At 34.3% G+C, this 15,445-nt stretch overlaps 1 protein-coding gene across 1 annotated transcript; it reads right to left on the bottom strand.

The window, feature by feature from the left end:
- Positions 1–9: 9 nt before the first annotated feature.
- On the bottom strand, positions 10–5,116 carry fhl5 (four and a half LIM domains 5). Its single transcript, XM_056476814.1, has 6 exons — positions 5,018–5,116; positions 4,692–4,850; positions 4,400–4,574; positions 2,931–3,100; positions 650–836; positions 10–529 (listed from the first exon to the last, which is right to left on the bottom strand). The coding sequence occupies exons 1-6, from the start codon at positions 5,081–5,083 to the stop codon at positions 378–380; spliced, it is 909 nt and encodes a 302-aa protein (XP_056332789.1). The 5' UTR covers positions 5,084–5,116; the 3' UTR covers positions 10–377.
- Positions 5,117–15,445: the final 10,329 nt, after the last annotated feature.

Raw genomic sequence — 15,445 nt, 5'->3', positions numbered from 1 at the left:
GCAGCAGACAGGAAGCAGACACAAGTTTATTGACTAAAACACACTTATGAAGGACTTTAACAATTTTCAGTGTTTATTCCATGCTTAAAGACAATAACCCCCCAATTGCCATTGCATTAAATCTTTTTAACAAAACATTAAGCATCCTAGCCTAAAAATAAATTGAAACGACACAATTCTTACTTCTTTTTTTTGAGACAATCTAATTGTTTTATGTTGAATCCACTTAAATTTGTCAAAACAATTAAGTTAACTTAATCGATTTGTGTTGGAACAGCCTGAAATTTAAACATAACAATCCCAAATCTAAATCTACAGTATATTTCGCCTACAGTATATTTCTTGCAATATTGGTAGTGGCCCTTGAGGTCGACAGCTCACTTCTCTCTGCCACAGTCGGTGCACAGTATGTCATCCCGCTGCGTGAGGAAGCCACGGCCCACCAGAGACACTGAGCACTGCATACACGTGAAACACTCGCTGTGCCACTGGCGCTCCTCAAACGAGATGTATTTAGCACCTGCCAAGCCTGGACACAAACACAAACACACATAGTTGTTTTACAGTCATGCAGAATGCTGGTAGATATTTCGATTTTAATTTAGAGGCATGTAAAAATAGCCACCAGATGTCAGAAATTAGAACTTACTAGTAATCGCCTTGGTGCAGCCCACGCATTTCTTGGCGTAGAGATTGCTGAAGCAGTCCAGGCAGTATGGGTAGTTTTCTCTGGAGGTAAAGCGCTGGCCTGCTAGTTGTCTCTTGCATCCAATGCAAGTAAAACACTCGCGGTGCCAGGGCTTATCGTGATACGTGACACCGCCAGTTGTTATGGCCTGGAGAGGTGAAAGTGTGGATAAATATATACACTTAAAGGGATAGTTCACCTAAAAATGAAGATTAACTCATCCTTCATTTGTTTGATTTTATTTCTTCTGTTGAACACAAAAGAAGATATTTTGAAGAATGTTGGAAAGCTGTAACCATTGACTTCCATGGTTTTTGTTTCCTACTAGAGGTTTCAGCTTTTTTTTTTTCACAATATCTTCATACAGTAAGTGTTCAGCAGAAGAAACTGATAAAGGTTTATAACCACTTGAGGGTGAGTAAATAGTACATTTCATTTTAAAGAAATAGTTCACACACAAAAAACAAAAGTGAAACAATCTTATGACAAAATGTAACTATTTAAATTATGATAGGGTAATGATGTTAAAAAAGTTAGATTTGTATAGACAGATTTTGAAAATAAGTAATGAGCAGATTATGCAAAAGTGCATAATTGAGCCATCAACTTTCCAATATGCAATATTCAACATTTGGATGATGAACGGGTAATGTTCAGTACTTTGATGGCTTTGATCCACTTCAAATACTGCCTAAAATATTTATGAGTTGCAATAAATGTCTGTCATTTTATGAATTAGCCACTGATTTTCCAAAATGTGAAAAAAATGGTCAGGAATTGACTTGAAAGTTGTAATGAAATTCTGTCACTGTTCAAATTAGCCACCTATTTATTTGAGTAAAAAAAGTTGTAGTATAAGTTGATGTGAGAATTGCAATGTAATTCTTTTGTTTTACAAATTAGCAACTAATTCGGTTGAAGTTAAAGTCAATCGAGTTTACCGAGTTACCATTGAATATGTAGTGCAATGGCATGCAATTAAATTTTACCCTTATATGAAATGCCCACCAATTATCCAAAACTTAAAATAGTTGCAAGGTGACATAAAAGTTGCATCGAAATACTTTAATTGTAGAAATTAATCACAGGTTAATTCATTTTTATAAAAATATATCTTAACTGATGCAAGAGTTGTAATGAAATAATTGAAAATCATTATACTTGTGGAGTTGCACATTGATAGATTTGCTCTTCAGTGTTTGGACTTTCAGCAGTGAAAATTAAACCAGACTGAACTGAACTAAACTGACATTCAACTATGAAAACTCGACTGGCACAGTTTCAATTTCAATTTACTAGAACAATCTGTACTGTAAAAGAGCTATAAATAAAGATGAATGGAAGTGAATTATGGGAATTAATCACCAATTCATCAAAATGTAAAATGGTTAAGAGTTGACAAGGTTGAAATTAATTTCTGTCATTGTACAAATTAGCAACAAATTTGCCAACATTTTAAATAATTTTCAATTGATGTGAGCGTTGCAATGAAATTCTGTCATTATACAAATTAGCCATCAATTTGCAAAAATGTAATAGTTATGAGTTGACATGGCATTTGCAATGAAATTCAGTTGTTTACTCATCCAGCCGATACAAATGTAACCACTGGATTGAATGGTCGTTATCATTGGTTATCAGCTGATAGATATTGGCCAGTGGGGACCTTTTGTGCCTACTAGTAGGCTCAGAAGGCTGTTATCATCCATCCACATAGTTAATCAGCTATGGATCACATATGGCTGCGGCAGTTAACGAGAATTATTTATATTATTTATTAAATTCCCCATCAATTGCATTTTATTAACGTCTACCCCAACCCTAAACCCAATCGTCACAGTAATGTAAAAACAGATCTGGAGTCTTCTCTATTGGTATAGCTGATTAACCATGTGGATAAATGATAACAGCCTTCTGCACCTACTAATAGGCACAGAAGGCCCCTACTGACCCATATCTATCATCTGATAACCACTGATAACGGCCATTCAATCGAGTGATAACATTCTAATCGGGTGCCTCATGTTATTTCAAAAGTATAATAAAAATCCAAACTGTTAATTTCATGTATTCCAAATGTTTGAATGCCAAATGAAAGCTTTATGAGAGTTTGATTATTGTGCTTGTATTTTCATCAGAGCGCCATTTGCAGAACAATACAACTAATACTAACTTTCTATAACTGCGACTTTAATTGACAGCAATATTGTTTTCCAAATGTTTGACTCCTTTCCACACTTACCTTTTTACAAGCACAGCACTGGTAGGCGAACTGCTTCTCGAAACAAGGAACACAGAAGTAATTGTTATCTTTAGGGATGAAAGACTTGGTTCCTATTGGCTGCTGACAGCGTTGACACAGAAAGCACGTCTCATGCCAGCTGTTCCCTTTGTACTCCATTTTCCGTGATCCTAATGAGGAAAATATCACCTTTATACCCTACAATCTTGAATTTTTTATAAACTTTAGTTTACAAACAAGATTCTTGTTTTGATTCTTTCACATACAGCTGAAGTCAGATTGATTCTTTGTCAAATATTTCCCAAATGATGTTTAACAAAGCAAGGAAATGTTCACAGTATTTCCTATAATATTTTTTCTTCTGGAGAACATGTTATTTGTTTTATTTTGGCTGAAATAAAGCAGTTTTAATTTTTTTATTATAATTTTTTGTTTTAAATGTTATTAGCTCCCTTTAGCTATATTTGTTTTCAATTGTCTATAGAACAAACCACTGTTAAACAATGACTTGCCTAATTACCCTAACCTGCCTAATTAACCTAGTTAAGCTTTTAAATGGCACTTTAAGTTGAATCTTGAAAATATCTAGTAAAATATTATGCACTCATCAGAGCACAGATAAAAGAAATCAGTTATTAGTCTGGATGCACCGATCGATCGGCCAGAGATTGGTATCGACCGATAATCACACTTCATGACTCGATCGGTACTCGCTAATCTGGCCGATCTCTTGAACCGATCGTTTGTTTATGTGTTTACAAGCACAGGATATATAACAACTCAAATCTTTTTACATATAAGAACTGAAAGTTCTGTGTTGTCAACAATATTGCAGGTTCATTAAAACCAAATATTAGGGAAATAAAAATAAATATTTTTACTTGAATATTTAATAATATAACTTATCGTAATACACTTATTGTAATAAACGCTAGAATAAAAGTACTTTATTGGCCTATTTCCTTTTATTAAAGAAGTAATGGATTTAGATGTGTGCTTTTTAACATCTTATGCATCAAATATGCGCTCCAAACTTCATTGAGACATAAGACATGTTTACAAATTGCTTTGTTAGTGATTTTTATCTGTTTAGTGAAGTGTTAGTGAAGTTTTATCTATTAATTTTATAAGAGATAAATGTTATTAGAGACCTATTTAAGAAATTATATGAAACATCTTTTATTTATTCTCTTAGGGAAGGCTAGATCTTCTCTTAAGTATCATACTTAGAGTTAAAATGTGCTTTATGCATTATAAAGCTTAAAGCATCAGATTTACTTAGTATTGGCTGATCACCATGACAAGAAATTAGTACTCTGTATCGGCTGCAAATAATTCTAATCGGAGCATCACTAGTTATTAGAAATGAGTTATTAAAACTATTATGTTTAGAAATGTGTTGAAAAAAAACTTTCTATTAAATAGAAATTGCGGGTAAAAAACAGGGGGGCTAATAACTTCAACTGTACCTGGCATGACGGTCTTCTTGCAGGTGCTACACTTTGAGGAATACTCATGAGAGTAACACTCGGTGCAAAGCATCAGCTCATCTTTGGCTGCAAACGGTTTGTCCACCAATGATCGGCTGCATTTAGCGCACTTGAAGCAATTTTCATGCCAGTGCCGGTCCTTGTAGGAGAGGTCCTTCATTATGCATGGAGAGAAATTATAGTTAAGAGCTTGCAAATCTCTTCTGACTTTCCATCACTCGTTTCAAGCCTTTATTAATTATGACGACGCCAGTGGTTTTCTGATGCCTACCTTACAGTTGCATCCAATGGGCAGCGAACACACCTCACAGCAGTTTGCAAACAGATTCTCATAGCATTTTGTGCAATATTGTGTGTCCTCTTTTAGGATGTATTTCTTTCCAAGTAAAGTGTCCTTGCAGTAATGGCAGTCGAATCTTTCAGTAGACATCTTAAAAGCAGTAAACAGAACCATAAAGCAATGTTACAACGTATCAGACTAAAGCAATCAGACAAGTGCCATCGAACACAACATGCAAAAATGATGGTTTCTGCACATTTGGTCGCTTACATGGTGCTTGAAGGTACGTATTATCTATAATAGTTAATAAAACTCACCTTCGGTGGTTGAATGGGCTTCTGAAGGGCTGCAGGGTGAGATGGCCAGTGATTGAGGGGATGCATTAAAAGACCCTCTATAAATACGATTGCTCTTATTAGCTGAAATCCCTGGGGAGAATGAGCCAGTTGCTTATCTCTGCACCTTTTATGGGAGTCTAATCAGAGCACATGCCTTGTGGTCAGGATGATTTGTGAATGCTGCCACTGAAATGTTATTCCTTTTGTGTGCTCTTAAATCAGTGATTGGGCCGTGAGGCATTTGGGTAGATACTTTCTCTTTACTTTGCATTTACACAGAGTTACAGAAGTTGTAACTTTTTATCATCGCACAATTATTGACTATTTATGCATTTGAGCTATTTATTAGCCATTTTGGAGCATGCAAATGCAAGCTATTGAGATCATTTTTTTTTTCAAAACAATACCATCATCCTCTTTTTGCAACTGCTACCATGATATTCTGACAAAAGTGGTGTCATGCACATGAATATTGTGTTAATTCTACAGGTATGTGTGAAATATATGGCAACCAATATGACAAAATGTATATTTTACTGTATGTGTGCAAATGTGTAATGTAACTGCCTCAACCAGCATTCATAAAACAGTGTAAAGTAGTTAAAAGCTGACATAAAGGTTGTGATGAAATTCTTTCTTTACATGATTTAGCCAGTAATTTGGCCAAAGTTTTTAAAGTAGTTCTGAATTGACCTAAAAATTGCAATGAAATTCGGTCATTGTACAAATTAGCCACAAATATGCTACTATAGGTACAAGTTTTTTTTTTTTTAATTCAATTCACCTTTTTTTGTATAGCGCTTTTACAATGTAGATTGTGTCAAAGCAGCTTCACATAAAAGATCATAGTAAGTTGGAACAGTGTAGTTCAGTTTTTAAAGTTTAAGTTCAGTTCAGTTTAGCTCAGTTCAGTGTGGTTTAATAATCACTACTGAGAGTCCAAACACTGAAGAGCAAATCCAACGATGCGCAGCTCTACAGATCCCGAACCATGCAAGCTAGTGGCGACAGCGGCAAGGGAAAAAAAAACTTCACCAATTAGCAAAAGTAAAGAAAAAAAACCTTGAGAGAAACCAGGCTCAGATGTGTACGACCATTTCTCCACTGGCAAAATGTCTTGTGCAGAGCTGAAGTCTAAGCACCGGAGGCTGAAAGCTGGGCCTCAGCGAAGGCTTGTCTGTCCCTGGAGCGTGACCGTAATCGGTCTCATGCTCTCCACTCCTCCATGACCACCCCAGCAGCTGCTCAGGATACGGCCTGGTCCAGGATATGGAAACCTTGGGATCATCTCGTCGCTGGTCTTGGGTCGAATCAGTGACTCTGCATAGTCTGAGGGCCTCGGGAAGAGTATCCCCAGGTGGAAATAGAGAATAAAGAGAATAATTAGCGTAGCTGCTGTTCATAGTGTACAAAAATGAGAGAATTTCAATGAACTTATATATTTATAAATTAGCCAAAAGTTTGCCAAAATTGAATAAAATATGTATATTTCTGAGTCACGTTTTATAACTTAAAGGATTAGTTCATCCAGTTTTTTTTTTATTTACTCACTAGTCACTGTTTACTCACCCCCAAGTGGTTCCAAACCTTTTTTCTGTTGATCACAAAAGAAGATATTTTGAATAATGTTAGAAACCTGTAACCATTTACTTGGTAGGAAAAACAAATACTATGGAAGTCAGTAGGTACGTTTCCATCCACCTATTTTATATGCATTTTGGATGTGCGCATGAAAAAATGGTTGATGGAAATGACCAAGATGTGCATAAATTTTGAAAATGTGCATAAAAAAACGTATGCGCATAACTGAGTAGCATAAACTTTTTGTTCGATAAGAAAAAAATGGACATAAACTACGATGCGAACACTTTTTTTAACGATTTCAGTATGCGCATTAAAGTCTGGTGATTTTGTTGTAAGAGATCATGTGATGTTAAAAATGTGTGTCAATAGACAAACCAGCAGGCTGAGCACACTATAAAACATCTGAAATGTTGTTTTGGTCGTTCTAAAACGCCTTAACCATTTCAGTATTAGTGTTATATTATTAATTACCTCCAGAGTGTCTGTGCTTCACGTCCTGTGCCTTCAAACGCCATCATGCGCTCATTACGCGTCAACATACTGTCTTCTTAGGCGCAAGTCATTTATTAAATAAAGAAATGATTGACCCAGCTTCTCCTACAGCAGCAAATTCCGTTTTTACTTTTAATATTTGTCACCAGTTAATCAGGAAGTGACAATTTTGTTCTCTTTGACTCGTTGGATGGAAACACTGCTTTATTCGCTCATCTTTTATGTGATATTGCTGTTTTGCGCATAAATCTAATTCGCATCTTTGAGTGGAAACATAGCTAATGGTTAACAATTTCCAACCTTTTTAGGTTTGTGACAAGTGAAATGTTAGTAAGTGTATTTTCTGTTTCGGGAACATTATGGGAACGTTTCATAACAGAATTGTTAGCTGGGGAAGTCAAAGACCGTTTAAAATAAATCCTTCACACATAATAGTCATTGCTACAATACTTGATGTCTCACGTATCAGTGAAATTAGCGATTGCTCTGTCCACAGATACCTGATCTCTCACTGTATCCACATCTGAGCCCTCAAGCAACTGCTGAAGGTTTAGACAGAGTTGAAAGCAAATGCTGCAGTGCTTGCCAAGCTTTTCCTCGACAACTAAAATTGTCTTTAATTTGACCTCTATTTACAAGAGCTGTGCAGCAATTTCCACAGCTTAACAGGTTTCGCACAAGGGATTTCTGTTAAATGCCTTAAATGTAAATGCCATCTAGAGTTGGTTCTTAAATTTGGAAACATAAATATAGTAAGAGAGAGAGAGAGAGAGTGATATGCAGGTATACAGTTGAAGTCAGAATTATTATCCCCCCTGTTTATTTTTTCTCCCCAGTTTGTTTAACGGATAGAAGATTTTTTTCAGCACATTTCTAAACATAATAGTTTTAGTTCATAGTAAGTTTCGGCAATTGGTGAAGTTTTGTTCTTCATCACTGGCTTGCTTGGTTTGGGACTTGTGGAGCTGTGCATCGATAGATTTGCTCTTTAGTGTTTGGAGCAGTGAAATTTAAACCAGACTGAACTGAACTAAACTGAACTTCAACTCTGAAAACTGGACTGACACAGTTTCAATTTACTAGAACTTCTATGTTAAGCTGCTTTGACACAATCTACATTGTAAAAGTGCTATAGAAATAAACATGAATTGAATTGAATTCAATCATGGGTAATGGAGTTTTCTGGCCTAATTAATCTTTTTAATAGGATTGTTTAAAAAATAAGTTAAATTATTGGAATGGTTAGGTTCAGCAGAGGTTATACAGTTTACTGTTGTTCAAACAGCTAAAAAAGGAAAATGTTGACCCAACACAAATTCATTGTGTGAAACCCAGCATTGTTCACAGTGTTTAAAGGTGTGGTAAAAATCTATTTGCCTATGGAAAAAAGTGTTTTTACATGTAGAACTTGACTGTTGCTCTTGATATATCTTTCAAAATGTAAACTTCGTGAAGTCAAGCCAAGTTTTTGGGTCATTTTCACACCACACTGATTGATTTGGTCCAAACTAGTACTAAAAATGCAGTTATGTGACAAAATCCAAAATGCAGTTATGTGACAATCCACATCACTCATTGGCCAGATGTAGGAATTTTCTAAACTGCTTTTCGATTGGTCAGAATTAATGTGAGGGAAAATGCTAATGGAACTCCTGCAAGTAAACAAACCTGCAGACACAAAATGTCACGTCTTACTATGGAGGGACGACTGCGCTGGCTGATTGTATCCCTGGTCATATATACTCTATGCAGAGGTAGGGGAACCTATGGCTCAGGAGCCACATGTGGCTCTTTGACCAAAAATATGTGGCTCTCCAGCTCTCTTCAATCATATTTTTAAGTTCAAACTATTATAACTGTCACTAGAAATCAGTTTCCTATTGAAAATACAATTACAATTCCATTTTTATAGTTAATTCCGATTCATTAACTTGAATTGTGACACCAATAAAAGGCAAGCAACTTATATTTCTATGGTAACCTCGCGTATGTATATTCAAACATTCATTAGTGGCGATGGCAAAAAGAGTGGTGCTGTCAACAAATATTTTTCCTCCACACCCGAAATAATGGGACAGCGCATCGGACCACAGCAGCTGGATTAGTCCAAAAAGATGCAGTACTTTTTGCGGTTGGGTCTGTTTTAGTTTGGATTATGTTCTCACCACAAACGACCACTCCAGGGTTTGTTTGAAAACATACCAAGACAACCTCTTCAAGGAGGTCTCGGTACGCTTTTTTGGTCCGCTTTTGGTAAACACTCAAGTGCGATTGCTACATTCACACCTGCCTAAACGAACCACACCAACAGGGAAAACGAACTCTACTGCGATTTAACCGAACTAAATAAGGCAGGTGTGAAAACAACCTTAGACTCTTTCCCATGCAGCCAATATTAAAAGTTTATGTCATCCTCCTATGCTGTTCTATCTTAAATTTCCTGTTTCTGTTTCAGTGATGCTTGTGTAAAGTTTGCATTAATCCAATGTATATATGATGAACAGACCTGTTTGGTTTGCAGTATTTTGTGCTTGACACTTGAGCTGCGTCCAACTAATTAAAAACAAGTCTCTGAGTTTGTAGTCATATCATTTATCAGGAGGATGAGAGAAATGATCTCAGTGCAAAAATAGCTCTGAAGATCAGCGGTTAAAGAACTTAATCCATCATGCATGCGCAAAGGGAGGTCAGTCTATTAGAGAAACGGGGATCAATTGGATTATTTGAGCCAGAAGAATGCCACCAATACTGCTGATGAATGAACAGAAAAAGATGCATTCCTCGCTCTGTGATTTATTCAGTGTGATGACATTCAGTTTACCACACGAAAGTGGTAAAGAGTCCTGGATGCCAAACTCGACAGTTTGGAGAACCGCATGCCACAATTACGTAACTCTCGACAGCAGTATTTGGAGGCTCATTATCTTTCCCAAGCATTCATATCTGTCTTTCCGTCCTCTTTACCAGGTGTCAACATGACCCGCTAGATGTTTGAACTGATGAACATCCATCACTAGGGGTTTTTTAGCTCTGAGCGCGGCTGTTGCGACAACTAGATTAACCTCCAACTGCACAGCTAGCAGCTCATCTCTGAACAAACAAACATGCACAGACTTTCCGTTGCTAAGCATCCCAGAGCACACTGCAGGCTTGTCTGATACAAGACAAGTGTGTGTGTGTGTGTGTGTGTGTGTGCGTGTGTGTGTGTGTGTGTGTGTGTGTGTGTGTTGATACATGTTTGTGTGATTAGAGAGAGATTAAAGTGAGAGGACTTTAAAACTGGGATGTCTGGAAATCTTTTATATCATTCACTTTTTTATTGTATTTGCTGAACATTTCCAATCAAATGCATAACAAATCTTACAACATGACATTCACATTTCAGCATAGAATATGTAAACTAAATAACAAAAAGGAGAGAAAAAACAAATAAATAAAGAACAATAACATAACAATTACCACAGAGAAGAGGAGTTTAGTTTTTGGAGTATATTCACAGTTCTGGTTGCTTCACAACTTGAAAGTCCTTTGGGAGTTTCAAAATAAATGTTTAAATCAGGCTTAAAATGGAAGCTGTTAGGCTTTCTCTCTGACTATTTGCACTTGTGTATATGAAACTTGCCTAATAATATCAAAAGATTTAACACAAACAGGAGATTCTTTTCTATATCTTTTTTTTAATCTATGTAAAATATGGCATCTTTTTTCTTTATATTAATTCTATGACCACTCAGTATATTAACTAGACATTCAACATCAAACCAGAAATATTTAACATACATACAATCAAATTACATCATTCATTTTGTAGAATTTTATCTATTATATTTAAGTGAATTTAGAGCAAGGTAAACTCCTCCACCCCTTACGTTTTTTTTATTATTACACTTTAGTTTTTTAATTATTAGTTTTTCTACATTATTGCTTTTTTAAGTTTGGTCTTTCCTTCGATAATTATTTTTTATTTAATGTAGACTTTATTTTAATGATCAAAAACAGGGATTTTGTTTGTTAGCAATATTAACACTGACAACTGGTCAACAAGTATTTAAATCTGATTTAAAAGAATAACAATTTAAATAAAGTCTGTTGATGAAACTCTTCAATGAAACTGTATTCAATTCAATTCAATAAACTTTATTGTCTATCCCACAATTTTTAGGAAATTGTTATTAGACATAGGCTCACACACAACAGCCAAACATAAATACACTTACACAATTATTTTAAAAATCCTATTTTAACAATCCTATTTAAAAAACAATGGCAGTGGGAATAAATGTCTTCTTATACTTGGCCTTTTTTTGCTAAAGGGACTTTATACCGTCTGCCAGATGGAAGTATATTAAAGGAACCATGTAAAGGATAGGAAGAGTTTTTCACAGTGGAGGTTTTTCCAGTGGAGGTTTTTCTTTTTGTCGCTGCTATGAAGAAATCCATGAGAGGTGTTTGTCTCTCACCAATTATTTTACTCGCTACATTTACTAACCTTAAAAGTTTATTTTTGCTTTTAACAGAGATGGAGGTAAACCAGGCTACAATGTTAAAATTAAGGACAGATTTAATAAGTGATTTATATATGACAATCAAAATGTTCTTCTCAATATCAAAAATTTTTAGTTTTCTCAACAAACTCAACCGCTGCTGAGCCTATTTAAAAACATTCTCTGCATGTTCATCAAAAGAGAATTGAAAGTCATTTTCCACACCTCAATATATAAAAGAACTCACCTGTTCAACTTTCTCCCCATTAATTAGCAAAGGGTCACAAAATGTTTGTATTTTGTTTGTCCCACAACACATTTCTTTCCTCTCAATAATATTAAGCTGCAAGGAATTGTCCAACTTGTGATAAAATTGACTAAATGTAAATAATTATCCAATAACTTAGTATCCTTTACACATCCCACCAATGCCATATCATCTGCATACTTTAGGAAGTGTTTATCTTCTTAAAGTGTTTCATCAACACACTTTATATAAATTTAATGACACTTTTTTAATGTAACTTCTAACTTTTATTAAAATGTAACTTATTTTATACATGTATATAAAAAAAATGTCCATTAATAAATAAATAAATAAATAAATAAATATATATATATATATATATATATATATATATATATATATATATATATATATATATATATATATATATATACATATATATATATACATATATATATACATATATATACATACATACATACATACATACATACAGTTTAGGGGTCAAACTAGAGATTTTTTTTTTATAGCCAACATAATTATTTCGGAAAATAAGTTAGTTCTGAAAATAAATAGTCAGAATTTAAATAATATTTTAATAATATATATCGTCACTCATCAAGCATAACATATTCAGAAAAGAAATTGTAAAAACAATGTATTTTGTCGGACTTATACAATAGACAAAAGATGAAATTATTATAGCAAATTCTGTGTTGATTTATATTTTCAGTGGACGGAAATGTTTTGCTGACACATGGCTAAACCCTAGTGGTTTAAAGGATCATTTCAAAAGATTTTAAATGACAATCAGTATAATTGGATAAATTTACTCTTCAGTTTGACTATGACAATTTTAGAAGTTTAACATATTGTCTAGATTGCTTATAAAAACTCTGATATAAAGCAGGGGCGAGAGACAGACCATTTAGAAACAGGTTATTCTGTCCCCCCGACTTCCCACACTTTTTTTTTACCTAGCGCCAATATTTCCACCTGTGCTTTCCAATTTGTTACTTAGCTTTGAGTGAACTAACATTCAGCCAATCACAGAGCAAATGTCTTGGGCGCGTCTGCCATGAGCTTCAAATCTAGTTGCTCCTGCGAATTTTCGTTAGTTCATCCACTTTGCAGTTCGGCTGTCTGGGGTAAAATGAACCCCAGAAAAAAGCAGAAGATGTTTACGTCCTTGGTCTAAAACCCAAACAATGAGCTGCCAGTAGATATTCTGTTATTTTACTTTAATGTAATATCCTTATTGTAAAACTTTGTAATGAATCAATTTGAAATTAATCAGAAGAAAAAGCCTTTTTTTCACAAACATTTGATCATTTTACTGCAACAAACATCTGAAACAGTAACTCCTTTTACAGCAGCACTTTCCAACAGCCTATTCATCGTATATTGTGACATATCTACTGTAAAATCTGCTGATTTGACACCGATTACTGTATGTGCATGAATCTCCTCGGCCTATTCAATTCTCACACATTCTACTCAGGGCTAAGATGCTTAACAAAGTGTTGACAGAATAAGTGGAGTCATTGGGTAGAGATCAGGTGGCCTTCAGAGCAATAAGTGATCTTGGAGCATTCAGAGTCTCTAAGCTGACGATTGCCTTTCCCAGCTGCTCAACAAGCCAGTCTCGGCAGAGCTCTCAGTACGGAAATAAGATAGGCTTGCTGGACGAGGAGACAAAGAGGCAAAAATGGCAAAGCCTATGATCTTGCAGAACCGTACACCCCTTTAGGGATCCCGAGATGCTCTCTCAGCTTTGCCCCGGCAGGATTGGCGAGACAAGGTGACAGGATATGCTGAAAAAGCTGATTTAACTTGTTACTGAAGGACACAAAAATTTCATAAATGCTTACTGATACATTAAATAGTTATAAAATAGATAAAATAGATCATATTTGTTGTGCGAAACTAAACTTGAATATTACTTGGAGTATAATATTAGTAGCAGAGTAATATACTAGCAGTGCCACCTCACAGCAAAAAGGTCACTGGTTCGAGTCTCGGCTGCATGTTCTCCCCGTGTTGGCGTGGATTTCCTCCAGGTGCTCTGGTTTCCCCCACAGTCCAAACACATGTGCTAGATGAATTGGGTAAACAAAATTGGCGTAGTGTATGAGTGTATGTGTTAAAATTATGTATAACTTCTGAACGGTTTGGCAAAAAAATACCTAATTAATTTTGATCTTGTTTGGTACAATCTTGTGGTTAAAATGTAAGTTTTATATTTCAAGTATTTTATTTTATTTAATTTAATTTTATTTTATGGTGTGAAGCTAAAAAGTGTATTTTAGTTCTACATTATAGCTCCAAAACCAATTTTGTTAAATAAAAAGCATTTAAATTTTTAATTACAAAAGCACAACAGTAACTGGTCATCAAATGCAATAAGGCTTTTTTTTTTCTTTTGAAAACTTTACTGTTCGTTTAAATAAAAAAATCCAAACTTTGTTGATTCTACCATGGCTCATACTATCATGAGCTAGCCTTTGTAAAACCACCATGTTTAAAAAATAGTAACAGATCGGAATTGGGTAAACAAAATTGGCGTAGTGTATGTGTTAAAATTATGTATAACCCATTGAGCGATTTGGCAAAAAAAAATCATACCTAATTAATTTTGATATTGTTTGGTACAATCTTGTGGTTAAAATGTAAGTTTTATATTTCAAGTATTTTATTTTATTTTATTTTATTTTATTTTATTTTATTTTATTTTATTTTATTTTATTTTATTTTATTTTATTTTATTTTATTTTATTTTATTTTATTTTATTTTATTTTATTTTATTTTATTTTATTTTATTTTATTTTGTGGTGTGAAGCTAAAAAGTGTATTTTAGTTTTACATTATAGCTCCAAAACCAATTTTGTTAAATAAAATGCATTTCAATTTTTAATTACAAAAGCACAACAGTAACTGGTCATCAAATGCAATAAGGCTTTTTTTTTTTGGAAAACTTTACTGTTCGTTTAAATAAAAAAATCCAAACTTTGTTGATTCTACCACGGCTCATACTATCATGAGCTAGCCTTTGTAAAACCACCATGTTTAAAAAATAGTAACAGATCGGTTTATGTGGTTAACTTCTCGCTGATACCAATGCTTGGACTTTTTGTGGGATCAGTGAAATACTGTTATATTGAATATATCGATACTAGTATCAGACTAAGAACAACCATAGTTTTTAGTTTATTTATTTATTCACAATTTTGAAATGCTAATCTAGTTGTTTGAAACAGTTTATTGTATAAGAAATAATGGAAATAAATCCAGAAAATTATACAAAAGTATTGGTACCGCTTTCTTATTAGCCCAACACATTTTAAATAACGTATGAACAAATTTGTTAAAGATAATGTAAAAATGAATGTGAAGCTTTGTCTCTGAAATGTTTTAGTATATTTAGAGGGCTCATGGCATGTGTCATTACAAGCTATGTTATAAGGCTACGTGCTAAATATTTGTAAGGTGCCACCAGTTGGTAAGGAGATGTGAAAATGGTGTTAAAATTGTGGAAATACGTCTGAATGATTTGTCAAAAAAAAAAAAAAAAAAAAATCACACCTAGTTAATTGTGATCT

This window comes from Danio aesculapii, chromosome 17 (genome assembly GCF_903798145.1).
Source record: "Danio aesculapii chromosome 17, fDanAes4.1, whole genome shotgun sequence".
NCBI lineage: Eukaryota > Metazoa > Chordata > Actinopteri > Cypriniformes > Danionidae > Danio > Danio aesculapii.
The sequence above is the reverse complement of the archived record's forward strand: the minus strand, read 5'-3'. Positions and strand labels throughout refer to the sequence as shown.

What these genes read in the sequence shown, in the direction of transcription:
- fhl5 (XM_056476814.1), bottom strand. Translation starts at nt 5,083, where the DNA reads ATGCATCCCCTCAATCACTGGCCATCTCACCCTGCAGCCCTTCAGAAG. An exon ending in CAAGAAGACCGTCATGCCAG is followed by an intron (nt 3,101 to 4,399) that starts GTACAGTTGAAG and finishes TTTCCTCATTAG; the next exon opens with GATCACGGAAAATGGAGTAC. An exon ending in CTGCACCAAGGCGATTACTA is followed by an intron (nt 530 to 649) that starts GTAAGTTCTAAT and finishes GTTTGTGTCCAG; the next exon opens with GCTTGGCAGGTGCTAAATAC.